This window comes from Lissotriton vulgaris, chromosome 5 (genome assembly GCF_964263255.1).
Source record: "Lissotriton vulgaris chromosome 5, aLisVul1.2, whole genome shotgun sequence".
NCBI classification, from domain to species: Eukaryota; Metazoa; Chordata; class Amphibia; order Caudata; family Salamandridae; genus Lissotriton; species Lissotriton vulgaris.
Genome location: NC_141693.1, coordinates 1,057,179,900 through 1,057,192,112, shown reverse-complemented (window position 1 = coordinate 1,057,192,112; position 12,213 = coordinate 1,057,179,900). Strand labels below are relative to the sequence as shown.

Below are 12,213 nucleotides of genomic sequence, written 5' to 3'. Positions count from 1 at the left end.
ATGTGCCCACTGACGCATGAAATCTTATACATTTGGGATTGTGCCTCTCCCGACTTGATAGATCCTATCTGGGGTTTAGTATACCCTGTAAGAGTATTTAAATTGAATTAGGTTCAATTTGGCCGCATTTGCCGATTCCCTGGTGTCCATCTTCTACTCCTGAACTTACCATCATAATAAATACTACCTAAAGATATCCTGAAGTTGGATCCTCGTTTTCTTTACAACATTTTGGTGACGAGGATGGGATTTTAAAAGAATGTGCGTATGAGAACTGGATGGTGGAACCTAAGACAAATGGAATTTACTGGAATTTGAAGCTTCAAGCTACTTCTTGATGAAGGACCTCCTATTGAAACTAAGTGCAGTGTATGTGTAACAGCAATCTGGCAGCCCTGAGCCCCACCAGTGACCACATGACCAGTCAGGCCCAGCCCCGGCATGGCAGATCCTGCTGTGTGTCATCTGGGACTTGTTGGAGTGGTCCTGCTGTGAATTAATCTGATGTGGCGATGTCTTGTCTCACCTACAACCTTTGCTTCGGTCTGCCATAACCCCTGTGTGGGAGGACTTATCGGCACATACCCAGCCAGCTGTTTTTGAGAAATTACCCTTACAAGTGATAACAAGTTTTCAGCAGAGTTTGTGGATTTGGTTTATTGGATTGTGCCCAGCGCAATTGCTGTGTCCGCGGCACAGAAGAAACTGAACCCCCATCCCTGACGCACTGAGTAAACCTGGTACGCAGTTCATGTTGGAAGTGGCTGTATTTAAGGTGGTGTGCTCTTGGACCCGCTGTGAGACCGAAAATGGTGTCGTGTGTGGTGCTATGTAAGAAACTGATCACTTCACAAGCGACCGTTGCGCCAAGTTGAAAAAAAAAAGAGTTCAAGGTTTTGGAGGCTCACCTGTTTCCAACTGTTTGGCTTGTGCGCCGTGTCTCCAGCGCAAGCCTTGACATCAGGAGTTTGTGGTGAGGTGATGCACTGCATGTACGTGCCTTGCACCACCCGGGACGCTCCTGGTGTACGTGCTGCCCGTGTTACACCATTTCTGTCTTTTCATCATTGTCTTCTGCGTTTTTTTTTTGTTTCTCCTGGTTCAACTCTGCAAAACGACTTTTTGCGGCACTGCCTTTTTCTTTACAAGTGGTTAGGACACACATGCAGTAAGGAGGAGTTTATCCTTATAGATTGGTCACTTTCAGGGGGCTCAAATTCTTGGACTTTCCCTGTGGATTGCATCGTGTGGCAGCTGTGTTTTCTTGTATCTGCACCTGTGCTTAATCCTCCTGTATACCCTCATCATAGAAATATTCGAAGGTTTTGTGGTGTGGGTAAGAGGTCGTTCGCCAGGAACTTTCTTTCTGCAGGGAGCTGTATTTTACCAACATTGGGATTATTGGTCCTAAACCATATTTTGCATACCCATGTGTATTGAGTTGAAATTTGTGTATTATTATTTTATGATTCCACCTTGTTTTGGTGTTGATATTGAGAAGTATACAGTCAATAGGTATGGTGTGTTGTGTTTTGAGATGTGTGCTTTTATGTGTGATTTCTCCCTCCTTTGGTGTCGAGTTGGAGTAGTGAATGTGCAGATGAGTTAACTTTGTGTGAAGAGTCGCTCAGTATTACCACTTGGGTGTGGTTGCAGGTGGAAGTAAGTTAATCTCTCATGGTTGGTGGTGTTTGTGTGAGAAGACTTTTAGGTGCTAAGCCTCTTTGGTCTACCACTATTTTTGTGGGTGTGGGTTCCTTTAGGTAAATCCCCCTGGTTGACGTGGTGTTTGAGTTGACTGAGTAAGATTCACTCGCATCTACCACCATTATGTGGTTGGGGTTCAAATAGGTATCAACCCTAGCATTGGGTGTGTGTGTGTCACCCTGTTGATCTGGTGTTTGAGTTGACTTTTAGCTGTTGAGTCACTCAGGGTTATCACTATGCTGTGGTTGTGGGTAGTAGATACATGTGAATCTTTCACGGTCAGTGGTGTGTGTGTGTGAAAAGGCTTTTAGGTGCTAAGCCTCTCTGGTCTACCACTATTTTTGTGGGTGTGGGTTCCTTTAGGTAAATCCCCCTGGTTGACGTGGTGTTTGAGTTGACTGAGTAAGAGTCACTCGCATCTACCACCATTATGTGGTTGGGGTTGAAATAGGTATCAACCCTAGCATTGGGTGTGTGTGTGTCACCCTGTTGATCTGGTGTTTGAGTTTACTTTTAGCTGTTGAGTCACTCAGGGTTATCACTATGCTGTGGTTGTGAGTAGATACATGTGAATCCTTCACGGTCAGTGGTGTGTGTGTGTGAAAAGGCTTTTAGGTGCGAAGCCTCTCGGGTCTACCATTGTTGTGGGTTGATTTATATAAATCACCCTTTTGGCGTGGTGTTTAAGTTGACTGGGAAAGAGTCACTCTTGTCTACCACCTTTAAGTAGTTGGTGGTTCACTTTTGGTAACACCTACTTGTATTGGCGTTCTTTCCACTTTTGTGTGGTTGCGGCATGGTCTTACATTAGTGTGCTTGTTTTGTTGTGGGGTGATTTCTACTGCACCGTCGAGGTTCGGTTCCCTGTGTGTTCATGTCAATTTCAGCCTAACCAGCTGGTATGTTTGTAACATAAGGGGTTTGGTTAGTTATGCGTGGTGTGGCAGAATGCGGGCTTGTTTAGTTTTGTGTGTAATGGTAGAATATGTTTGTTTTGAATGGAAAGCGAGAGTATGTGGGTAAATGTAGTCTTGTTTGCTTTTTTAAAGACTGTTTTTATCTTGCCTAGTTTGTTTTCATTAATGTGAGTACATGGGGGAGCATTGTCATTTTCCATCATTTTTATCTTCTGTGACTACTTTGCATTTTGATGTTAACTTGCATGCCCATTGTACAGGGCTTGATTTGCTTTTGATCTTAACTTATATGCACTTAGTCATCTTCAGGTCTTTGCAATGGTTCCTCATGTTACTTCAATGCATGTATATTTTACCAATGTATACTTTTACTTGGACAATTGCATTGTATTCTTGTTCACCGTAAAGAAGCAAGATGCGTTATACTTGCTGCTCAGCCAGTGTGAGTGGGGTGTGGAATGTTGGATGAGTGAGGTTGGCAGTTGGTGTAAGGGCTGAGCAGCAGGAACGCTGCTCCTGGTGGGGCTCCTGAACTTACTATCATAATAAATACTACCTAAAGATACCCTGAAGTTGGATCCTTGTTTTGTTTGCAACAAAGCTCAAGGTAGGCCCTGGACATCCATGTCTGGAAGATGTACAGGCAGTGTTTGAAGCATTGGATGTCTTAATCACAGGAGACGTTCAAGTAGAGTTGTGTATATTCACATATTCCTGAATTTGGATGCTGTTACCTCTGAGTAGAGCACCAAGCGGCTCCATGTAGAGATTGAGAGGGGAGGGAACAGTATTGAACCCTGGGGAACTCCACATGTGATAGGGGTCTTTTAAAACCTGAAAGCTCCTATGTGAACAAACGGGTGTTGGTTGGAAAGGTAAAAAGAGAACCACTGAAAGGCATTGCTGGTGTGACTGCAAGGTGTATATGAAGGTGGGGTGTTCAACTATGTTGTAGGCAGCTGAGAGGCGCACAATGATCAGAAGGTAAGGGTCATCTTCATCTGTGGCTAGGAGGGCATCTTCTATGATGTGCAACTTAGACGCCTTCATGCTGCAGCGTGATCTGAAGCCAGGCTGGTAGATAGGAGATAATCAACATTGTGATCTTGAAGTTGAACATAGACTACTTTTCAGTGATCTTCTTACAGAATGGTATGTGCGCAATGGATCAGTAGTTGGTGATGTAATTTGGGTCTAGTGTAGGTTTCTTTAGAGATAGATGGATCTGGCCTGTTTTGGAAACTTAAGAAGAAGCCTTAAGGGAGGGAGTTGTTGATAATGGTGAGCTGGGGTTAGGGAGTGTCTCCAGGGGCGAGCTATAAAGAAGGGAGGTTGTAGGACATCATCTTAATAAGAAGTGGCTTTGACAGAGTTGAGTATGTTAGCGATATCTGCAAGAGATAGAACTTTGTAGGATGTCCAATGCAGGATTCTACATGAGGGCTGGGTGCAAGAGATGAAGCACGTAAGCAGGTTTTTGTTTATTTGCTGTTGGATTGCCTTTATCTTTTTCTCGGAAGAAGAGGTTAATGGCATTGCACTTTTCTGTGAAGTGAGGAAAAGATTTGTGTAGGACAGGGTTGATGCAGTGCTAGATTAACTTGAAATATGTTTTGCTTCTGTTGGTGGCTTCATTTATGATGTTGGTATAATACTTTGCTTTACTGATGTGATAAGCTGCCTGCGTATTGCGTGGAGGGGCTTTAGTATTATGAGGACATCAGGAGTCCTGTTTTTCTTCAAACTTTTTTATCCTGTGAGGATGATTTATTAGTAGTGAGGTCTAAGAATGCCCGGGTGACAAAGGCTTTGCATTGTATGTTTTAAGCGGGGTCTGGATGTCTACATAGATTTCCAAAAATGTGTTAAGCAGATTAGAAGGGTGTTGGTGTTCGGATGTTGAGTTGAAAGGATGAAAGATTATTTGGAGAATTAGGTTATCAATAGAGAAGTCGTTTAAAGAAATGAAGGTTTGTCGTTGTCCTTTAACTTAGCTGTAATTCACAAAGCTTCTCAGGTATGACACCAAATCCTTTGCACAAGCAGACAATATGAAAAGTATCCAAGAGACCTGGTGCAAAGGAGATGGTCATTTACATTGGTTCACATTATGAGAAAAATATGCAATATTCACATGAGTGCCAAATATTGAGTGGTCGAACTGCCTTAATCTCAGTTTGTTTCGATTATACAGCAAATCCAATAAATATTGAAACTGACTACATTCAAGCTCTAGATTTTCGAGTACTATCCCATTTAAGTCCACACTTCTGAGGTAGATTAATCATCAGCAAATCAAATCCCTGAACACTAGTCTTCTACTTACCAGTGACTTTAATGATGTTCCTGAACCTAGCTTAACAATATTCAAATCAACCAAGGAATGTAATGGTGACTTTGATTATATATTCACAATAACACACCTTGATCACCCCATATGTTTTCCATCTGCTGCAATGAATCCTCTTTAGCTGGACTGTTAAACTGCACACCGTGTATAATTCACTGGGGAAATGGAAAGAAATAACAGAAGTAAACTGATTTAGCTGGATACAATGGACAGTGCCAAAGGGAAATCCAGTTAAGGCTCCATACTGATTACTAAATTACCGTAATCCACTTCTTCAGAGAGATAATTTCTGCTACTCTCAAATAAATTGTTCACTGGATATTTGGGCTTTTCCTATCATGGTTGACTATCAACCATCAAGACAGCGGACCTTGCAGCTATGTCTGTCAGAACCAACAAACAAAATCTGTCTGGTACAGCAATGATCTGATGGTCTTAAAATGGAAAATCAACTAACAGTGTAGAACACTCAACAAATGTAATGCTCAGGAGGACCTGCGAACTGTTCTAACTATAAAAACGAAGATTGTATGAGAAAGAAAATGTTGGGAAGCTAAAGCACAGTTTGGGGCTAGATGGCTGGAAAACATAATTAGGTAGTTGAAGGTACATGAGGGAAATGCGTTTTGGTCTTTAATTATAACGTTACAAACGAAATAATCTAAACTTGAGTCCAATGTATTTTTTGTTCATAACTGGGTCATGTTAGTATCTGAGCTGTACCAAGACAATAATAGTAATCAATGGGAAATTGTTGAAACAATCACACTGGGCGCTGAAAAAACTGCTAATGGAAAATTGAAAGCAGGTCATCCCTTTGGATCCCCGGGTCCAGGCAACATTTTAAAATCAGATTTGGTATTTTGGTCTTGCCCATTAACGCTACTTTATTCAACTTGCCTGTACTTTCAAATAATCCCAGGCTCCTGGACAGGATCAAGCCATCATTCGATTTTTACCAAAAGTGGTTGGGCAAAACCTAAAAATTACTGCACAATAGCCATCCTTGATGCAGAAGCAAACCAATATGCTACATTTTTGCTTAATGAACTGTATTGTTGAGTTGAGGGGCCAACATACTGCCTACATTCCATTCAGATTTCGGGAAAGGATGTGAGACTTGATAACATAATGACACTAAATATGGTTGCACAAAAGGCAAATCACATTAGAGATTCCCCTTATGCTTATCTTGACTAAAGTTCGGCCTTTGATAGTCGAAACAGAGGTTTACTGTGTGAGAAATTGATTAACTGGGGTATCCACGTTACTTTTTAAGGTCTGTTCAGTAGCTACATTGAAGTATATGGGCGAGGATTAAAATAGGTGATGGGTTTAGGGTCTCCAAAATATCTAGCACCAGTTCTGGACAAAAGTGTGGGTGTGTCCCAACCACCCTTACATTCAATTAAATTACCTCTGGTTTAGGCGTTCACTTCCACCCAAGCTGAGCCTTCCGCTTATACCTCCATTGTAGTATGTGGATGATACTGTCATTTAGATGAGATACAAATTGGCTACAGTGATTGCTGGATGCTTTAAACAAATATAATCAAAAGAACAACCTGAACATCATAATTATTCAGTAAATAAGCATTCCTGCTCCTGGAAAATGCAATCAAAAACCATAGATCAGGCAGATTTCTTCTGTAAGTCAGTGGGTGTGTGGTAAGAATGATGGGCAGTTCTTAAAACTCAGCTAAATGCCCGGGAACTCAAAGCCACCTACCTACAATATGAATTAAGGAGGCTGTAACAAAACATGCAAAGGCCAGCAGCCTCTTTAGTTTTAACCATGTTCTGTGCTGAATGTATCCTTGTGTTGAATCATGATGCAATCGCCTTTGAGAATAAATTGAATGATTGCTTTGAGAAAGTAATGGGCAAAGCTGCTGGGTATTATTTTTCTCTTATGGCCACCTGTCCTGCACAACTATGTCTAGAGTTTGGTTTAGTGAACATGGCCCACCATAAAGAGATACAATTTGCTAAGTACTGCCAACGGCTGAAGGGGTGCCAGTGAAGGTTCACCGAAGTCCATTATCTCAGTCCAGACGGTTTATTGCTTTTATTATTATACATTTTCATAAGCAAGACATGTCATATCTGTTAGTGCGGTTTCTAGTACAGGATATCAGCTGCCTTATTAATTATCGCACTTGTCATGGATGTTGTCAACATTGCATATTTCAGCACATCACAGGATTGAGAGTTCCCACAGATCATAGTATGCTTTGTAACAATAGCAATTTAAGAGTTCACCAAAACGAAACACCTCACACACAAGCACAATTATACCAAGGATTGACCCAATGTGCAGGTCACTGTCAATGGGGGCATCACGCTACTAATGCCTCCACTGAGTTTACGTCAGGTCCTGGTGTCTCCAGGAGCTCCCTCCAGGTATCTGCAATAAGGCATTTCCTGCATCCCCTGTTGTCTTCCATTTTCAGTGCCACCTGTTCGCTCTGCGCATATTAGGCCACATTTCTCCTCTATTGTGCAGTGAATGGGGTCATGTCAGTTTTCCAGTTCATAGCAACGCACTATTGATGGCTAGAAAATTTAGATGGAATAATAATACAATTTAAAATGTTTGAAGGTTTGTCAAAAAACCTTGTTATTGTAATTTAAAAAAAGGAAAGACTTGGCAAACCAGCCACGTTAATATCTTTTGGAGATAACATTTAACAAATGCTGAAGTATAAACTAATAACGTTTCTTGGAGCCTCCTGCTAAACTCTCGAGCCGCAGCACTATCTACAGACTTGCCTCAAGACAAATTTGTGGCCAGGATGGGGCACTGAAGCGAGATTCTCTTGCAGGACGGCAAATACTTCTAGGGGCGATACTTTGACGCATAAACATCCAGAAAACAAGTCAGGATAGGGAGACGTTTGAATGTTTTTAAATTAATATTTAAACACATTGCATATTTTCGGAATTTGCCTTGGACATTAATGTGCCTTTAAGCACCACACTGTCAGTTGCTGAAATAGATAAATAATTACTTATGAATTATTTTTTAAGATGAAGTATCTTTAGTTTGCCTCCTCCTTCTCCTTACTGATCTTTCTTCTGAAAACAGAAGAAAAACCTTGTAGCTCCATGAAATGTTGATGAATGATGCAGAGTCTTAAAGGTTTTCTTGAGTTGCCAAAGGCAAATTAAATGTTCCTTTGTAGTACATAAGATGTAGCCCTGTATGTTTTTATATTATAATGTTCTTTAGGCTGATTATATGTTCTTTCCTTCTGTAGGGTGTTCGTCAACCGAAGTTTAGCCATGGAAAAAATCAAATGTTTTGGTTTTGATATGGATTACACACTTGCTGGTGAGTCTTTAAGCTGATCAAAATGCCCTTGCTAAATGTGCTAAGCCTTCTACTTTTTCTCTCGAGACTAAAATTGTTTACCCACCTTATCTCTACCATTGGATGCTGTGTCGCTCTTTAACTATTTCTAATGTTCTTGCTCAATAATTCAACTACTTTATCTTGTATTCATTCTTGCTTCTGTGTATCTTCCATAATTACATACATTTAACTAGTGAAATGTCCTCTTGTATATTTAAATATGCTGTCTACACCAGCAAATACAGTGTATTTCTGCTGTTTACAATTCTTCAAAGACGCCCTGTCCTCCTACCCAACTCCAGTGCTTTCTTGTGGTTTGCGAATTGTTTCTTTGTTGCTCTAATACGTCCTCTATTATTATGCTTTGTACTTCATCCATATTGATTTCACCTTGACTTTTACATTTAAAAATAATAAAATTGACTTTTTTTCTTGAGTGGAAAGGATAAATTTGACTATATACTTTCCAGTAACTTACTTTAACCCGAGGTCCAATCACTAATACACCTTTTCACATTATTCTTTAGGAGAAGGGATTTCAGTCACTGTAGTTTTGATCTGACTGCTTTCAATGACATTTATTTTACCAATGTTGTTTCTTTGCCTCATACAGAATTCGTTTTGACATTTTGTGTACAACCTTTTCCGCCTAGCATTTTTAACAGTGAGATTTATACTGTGATATCTAAGAAAAAAAGTCCTTTCCAGCATTGTATCATTTATTCCAAACCAATCGTACTTTCAATCTGACTGGTCAAAGGGAAGTGGGACATAAGTAGCCAAATTCGTAGTCTCAGCCCTTTTTTAGGTTTGTCAAATTTGTAAACTTTACAAAGATGGCAAAATGTTTTTTTTAAAAAAGTGGGTATAAATACCAAACTGAAGTATGTTTTTGTTGGAGAAAAACTCTGAAAAAGCCACTTTTAGTTGGAGAGATCTCCCCAATAATTTTTTTTAAGGCACGTCCGCATACATTATTTTGTAGGAAACTTCGCCTGCTGATGAAGTGTTGCAAAATTTACAAACTGCACATCTTTGCCAGCAGAAATTACATTTTGCATATCACCTTGTAAGACATTTACATCAGTGTGGGAAATCACTACTAAGTCACCAAATGGTGTAGGCAAAGTCTTCCGTAGTTCTGTTTAAACAACCTGGGTTGTGGACGTTTTCATTGATTGCCAATGATTGCCTTCGGCCTTAGAATTTACTGGGTTCTCACATATGTTCCAAACACAAGTAGATGTTGCTTTTTTAGAAAATGCCAATATGGTTTGTTACATATGAACTAAGGGAAAGTGAAATACTAGCCCTGCTGCTAAAATCTCATGACTTATGTTCTTCACAATGAGGCTACCTTTCCCTTCTAGGTCTCGCCTAGGCAGCGCATGCACGTTTTCTCTTTGAGGCATGCTGTATCTAAAGTATGGGCTTCAAGCACCTCCCTTCTTTTTCCTTGGTTACGCTTACTGTCCTTTGTAAATGCAGGCTTTTGTTTGGTGAATACACTTAGTAGTCCCTCCATTTGGTCTTTTGTATCCTCCCATGGGGACTCCACCTGTTACATGTGCCCTTACCCTTCAGGTTATTTAGGATACTTTGAGAGCATTCTTTTTTTGTTGGCCTGCGGTCGCTCAGCTCCTCCCCATGCCTTTCGATTTCCAGCGTGACTGAAAACCGGCCTGTAAATCTTGTGACTGCATGGATTTAATGTTTCATTTTATTAGCTTCCTGCTCGTGGAAGCCTAAAGACATAGTTCTTTTTAAAAACGCTTTTATTTAATTAAGAGAAGGAAGCGTGTGTATCGCGTTTATATTGCTCAAACTTTGTTTATATGATTTCAGAAGCTTTTATTTTATCAGCACGGTGCATACTTCCGGGACGCTGCACTTCAGGTCGTCTTTCCTCACTGGCGCTGGGGGGAGGGGCATGGCTGTTTAGTTTCCATTCCTCTTTGCCACTGCGAAGAGCAGCCTCAGGGAACACCACCACATCTGCCTTTCATAGGGGAGAAAGATCGGGCAGCACAGGGAAAGTGACTACAAGAGGGTTTGTCTCTGCTTGTTTCACCGAGCCCCCATTTGTTCTCCATTGCTGCACGGCTCCTTTTCTTACAATGAGTAGCCCGCTTCAGGACAAGTGTCTTTCTTTTATCAGCCTGGCGCCCGCTTCACGTATAATTTTTCATGAAGTGTTAAAAATAGAAAGGCTGGCGGACGATATATTTTTACCTCAACCAAGGACTTCTCCCCCAGCTGATTTCCAGCCCAAATCCTGCTGTTTCTTCAAGTAACATATACTCAGCCGCAGTCAGAATTTATGTCAGCTTAGTGATTGGAGCAAATTCTGTATGATCAGACCTTTATTTAGCAAGTTGTTCATAAAAAACGTACACAATGGAAATAGTTGTTAGCTAGTGTGTTTGAGGTGTACAGGATAAAAGGCGGAGCTGTGACTTATGCACCACAAATCCTGCCGCTTTTGGGCTGGCGGTCGCTTCATCAGCTCAAGGCAGGCCACACCTACCTAAAATGAAAGAAGTGCTTAGTGCTGTTAAAGAGCAGTGTTGTGCTGCAATTCAATGTTTTATTGCAGGGCACTTGTTTGTGTGTGACTGGGGCTACTGGACTGGTGGCAAGAGGTAGAGGAGTCCACTAAATTCTTTCTAGAGAACTATCCAGTGGATGGAGCGTTTTACATTTTCTCATGTTTTAAGTACTCCTGATTTTTTAAAGGGGGTGTTAACCTCATGTGTTTTATGGTATAACTATGTTTGCTTTTGTATTATAACAATATCTTTGTTTTTATGCAACCGTTGGTAGTTACAGCGCTCTTGCTTTGTAGTGCTCTATAAAACTTGGAGTACGCTTCCCCGTATCAGTTGTGCCTCTTGTATCGCATCATTCTTCAGGGCGCTGAGCACTTGCCTATATAACTTGCATACTCAAGGGTAAAAGGTGTACTAATTATTCCTATATGTACTGAGTTTCACTCTTGCTCCATCTGTGTGCTGACCACCAAGTGTCTTTTTGGTTTAAATAAAAAAAATGCAATTGCTAAAGCGCTTCAAACCCCACAATGCTACCTGCCAACTGAGTCTGAAGAAAGTTGGCTGTCTGCTCTATATCACAGCAGCTTGTTTTCTTTGTGGCTGTCTTTTGCTGTGTAGCTGTCGCTCTCTGAGTCTCTGCAGGTGGCTGTATCGATGCTTCTGCGTGTGGTCGTCTCCCTCTGTTTCTGTCTCTCTGCTGCTATTCGTCATTTAGCAAAATGGATATTGTCACAAAAATACAAAAACAGGAGAGTTAGGGTGGCTTAGTCACTCCTCTACCCCTCAAAGATACTATATAACAACAAAGTAAGAGTGACTGATTATACAAACAAAATAGAAAATACTACATTTTCCAATTAAAAGGAAGGTGAAAAAGTGGGTGAAAAAAGGAGGAAAAAAAGAAAAAGAAAAAATACTTTTTTCTTTAAAAGAACCCTCGCTCACCACTAGTTGGTGACATGCTTCATCATCGGGTTCCCACTGGGGAGACCGAATGTCCCCCCCAGTGTGCTAAAACACCTGATCTACAGCGGAGCTGTTTTTTTTTGTTTTTTTGATAGTGTAGTGAAGTAGTGCTTAAAGTGCAGTGTCAGTGATTAAAAATATTGCAGTTAAAAGATGACCAACGATGCCCTGTACTGCCTTTAATAAAGGTCTAGCCGGCATCAATAAAAGTAGTGTAACGGGCACTTATAGGTTCATAAATTTGAAACCTACTGCTCTAAAAATAGGTCGACATGTTTCAGCTGTTAAGTGCTAATTCAGCTCAGCATTCCTCAGGACCAAAAACCTATCCTCCGGTGGCGCACCCAATCCGTGGGGATATATGTG

The 12,213-nt window shown here is 40.9% G+C and overlaps 1 protein-coding gene across 3 annotated transcripts in view; it reads left to right on the top strand.

Annotated features, from left to right (window-relative positions):
- Positions 1-12,213, top strand: part of NT5C2 (5'-nucleotidase, cytosolic II) — a 395,416-nt gene that overhangs the window by 148,222 nt on the left and 234,981 nt on the right. For all 3 annotated transcript variants that reach the window (XM_086922715.1, XM_086922713.1, XM_086922714.1), the window contains one exon: positions 8,235-8,308. In XM_086922715.1, the coding sequence (XP_086778841.1) occupies positions 8,235-8,308 (74 nt within the window). The remainder of the gene's footprint in view (positions 1-8,234; positions 8,309-12,213) is intronic.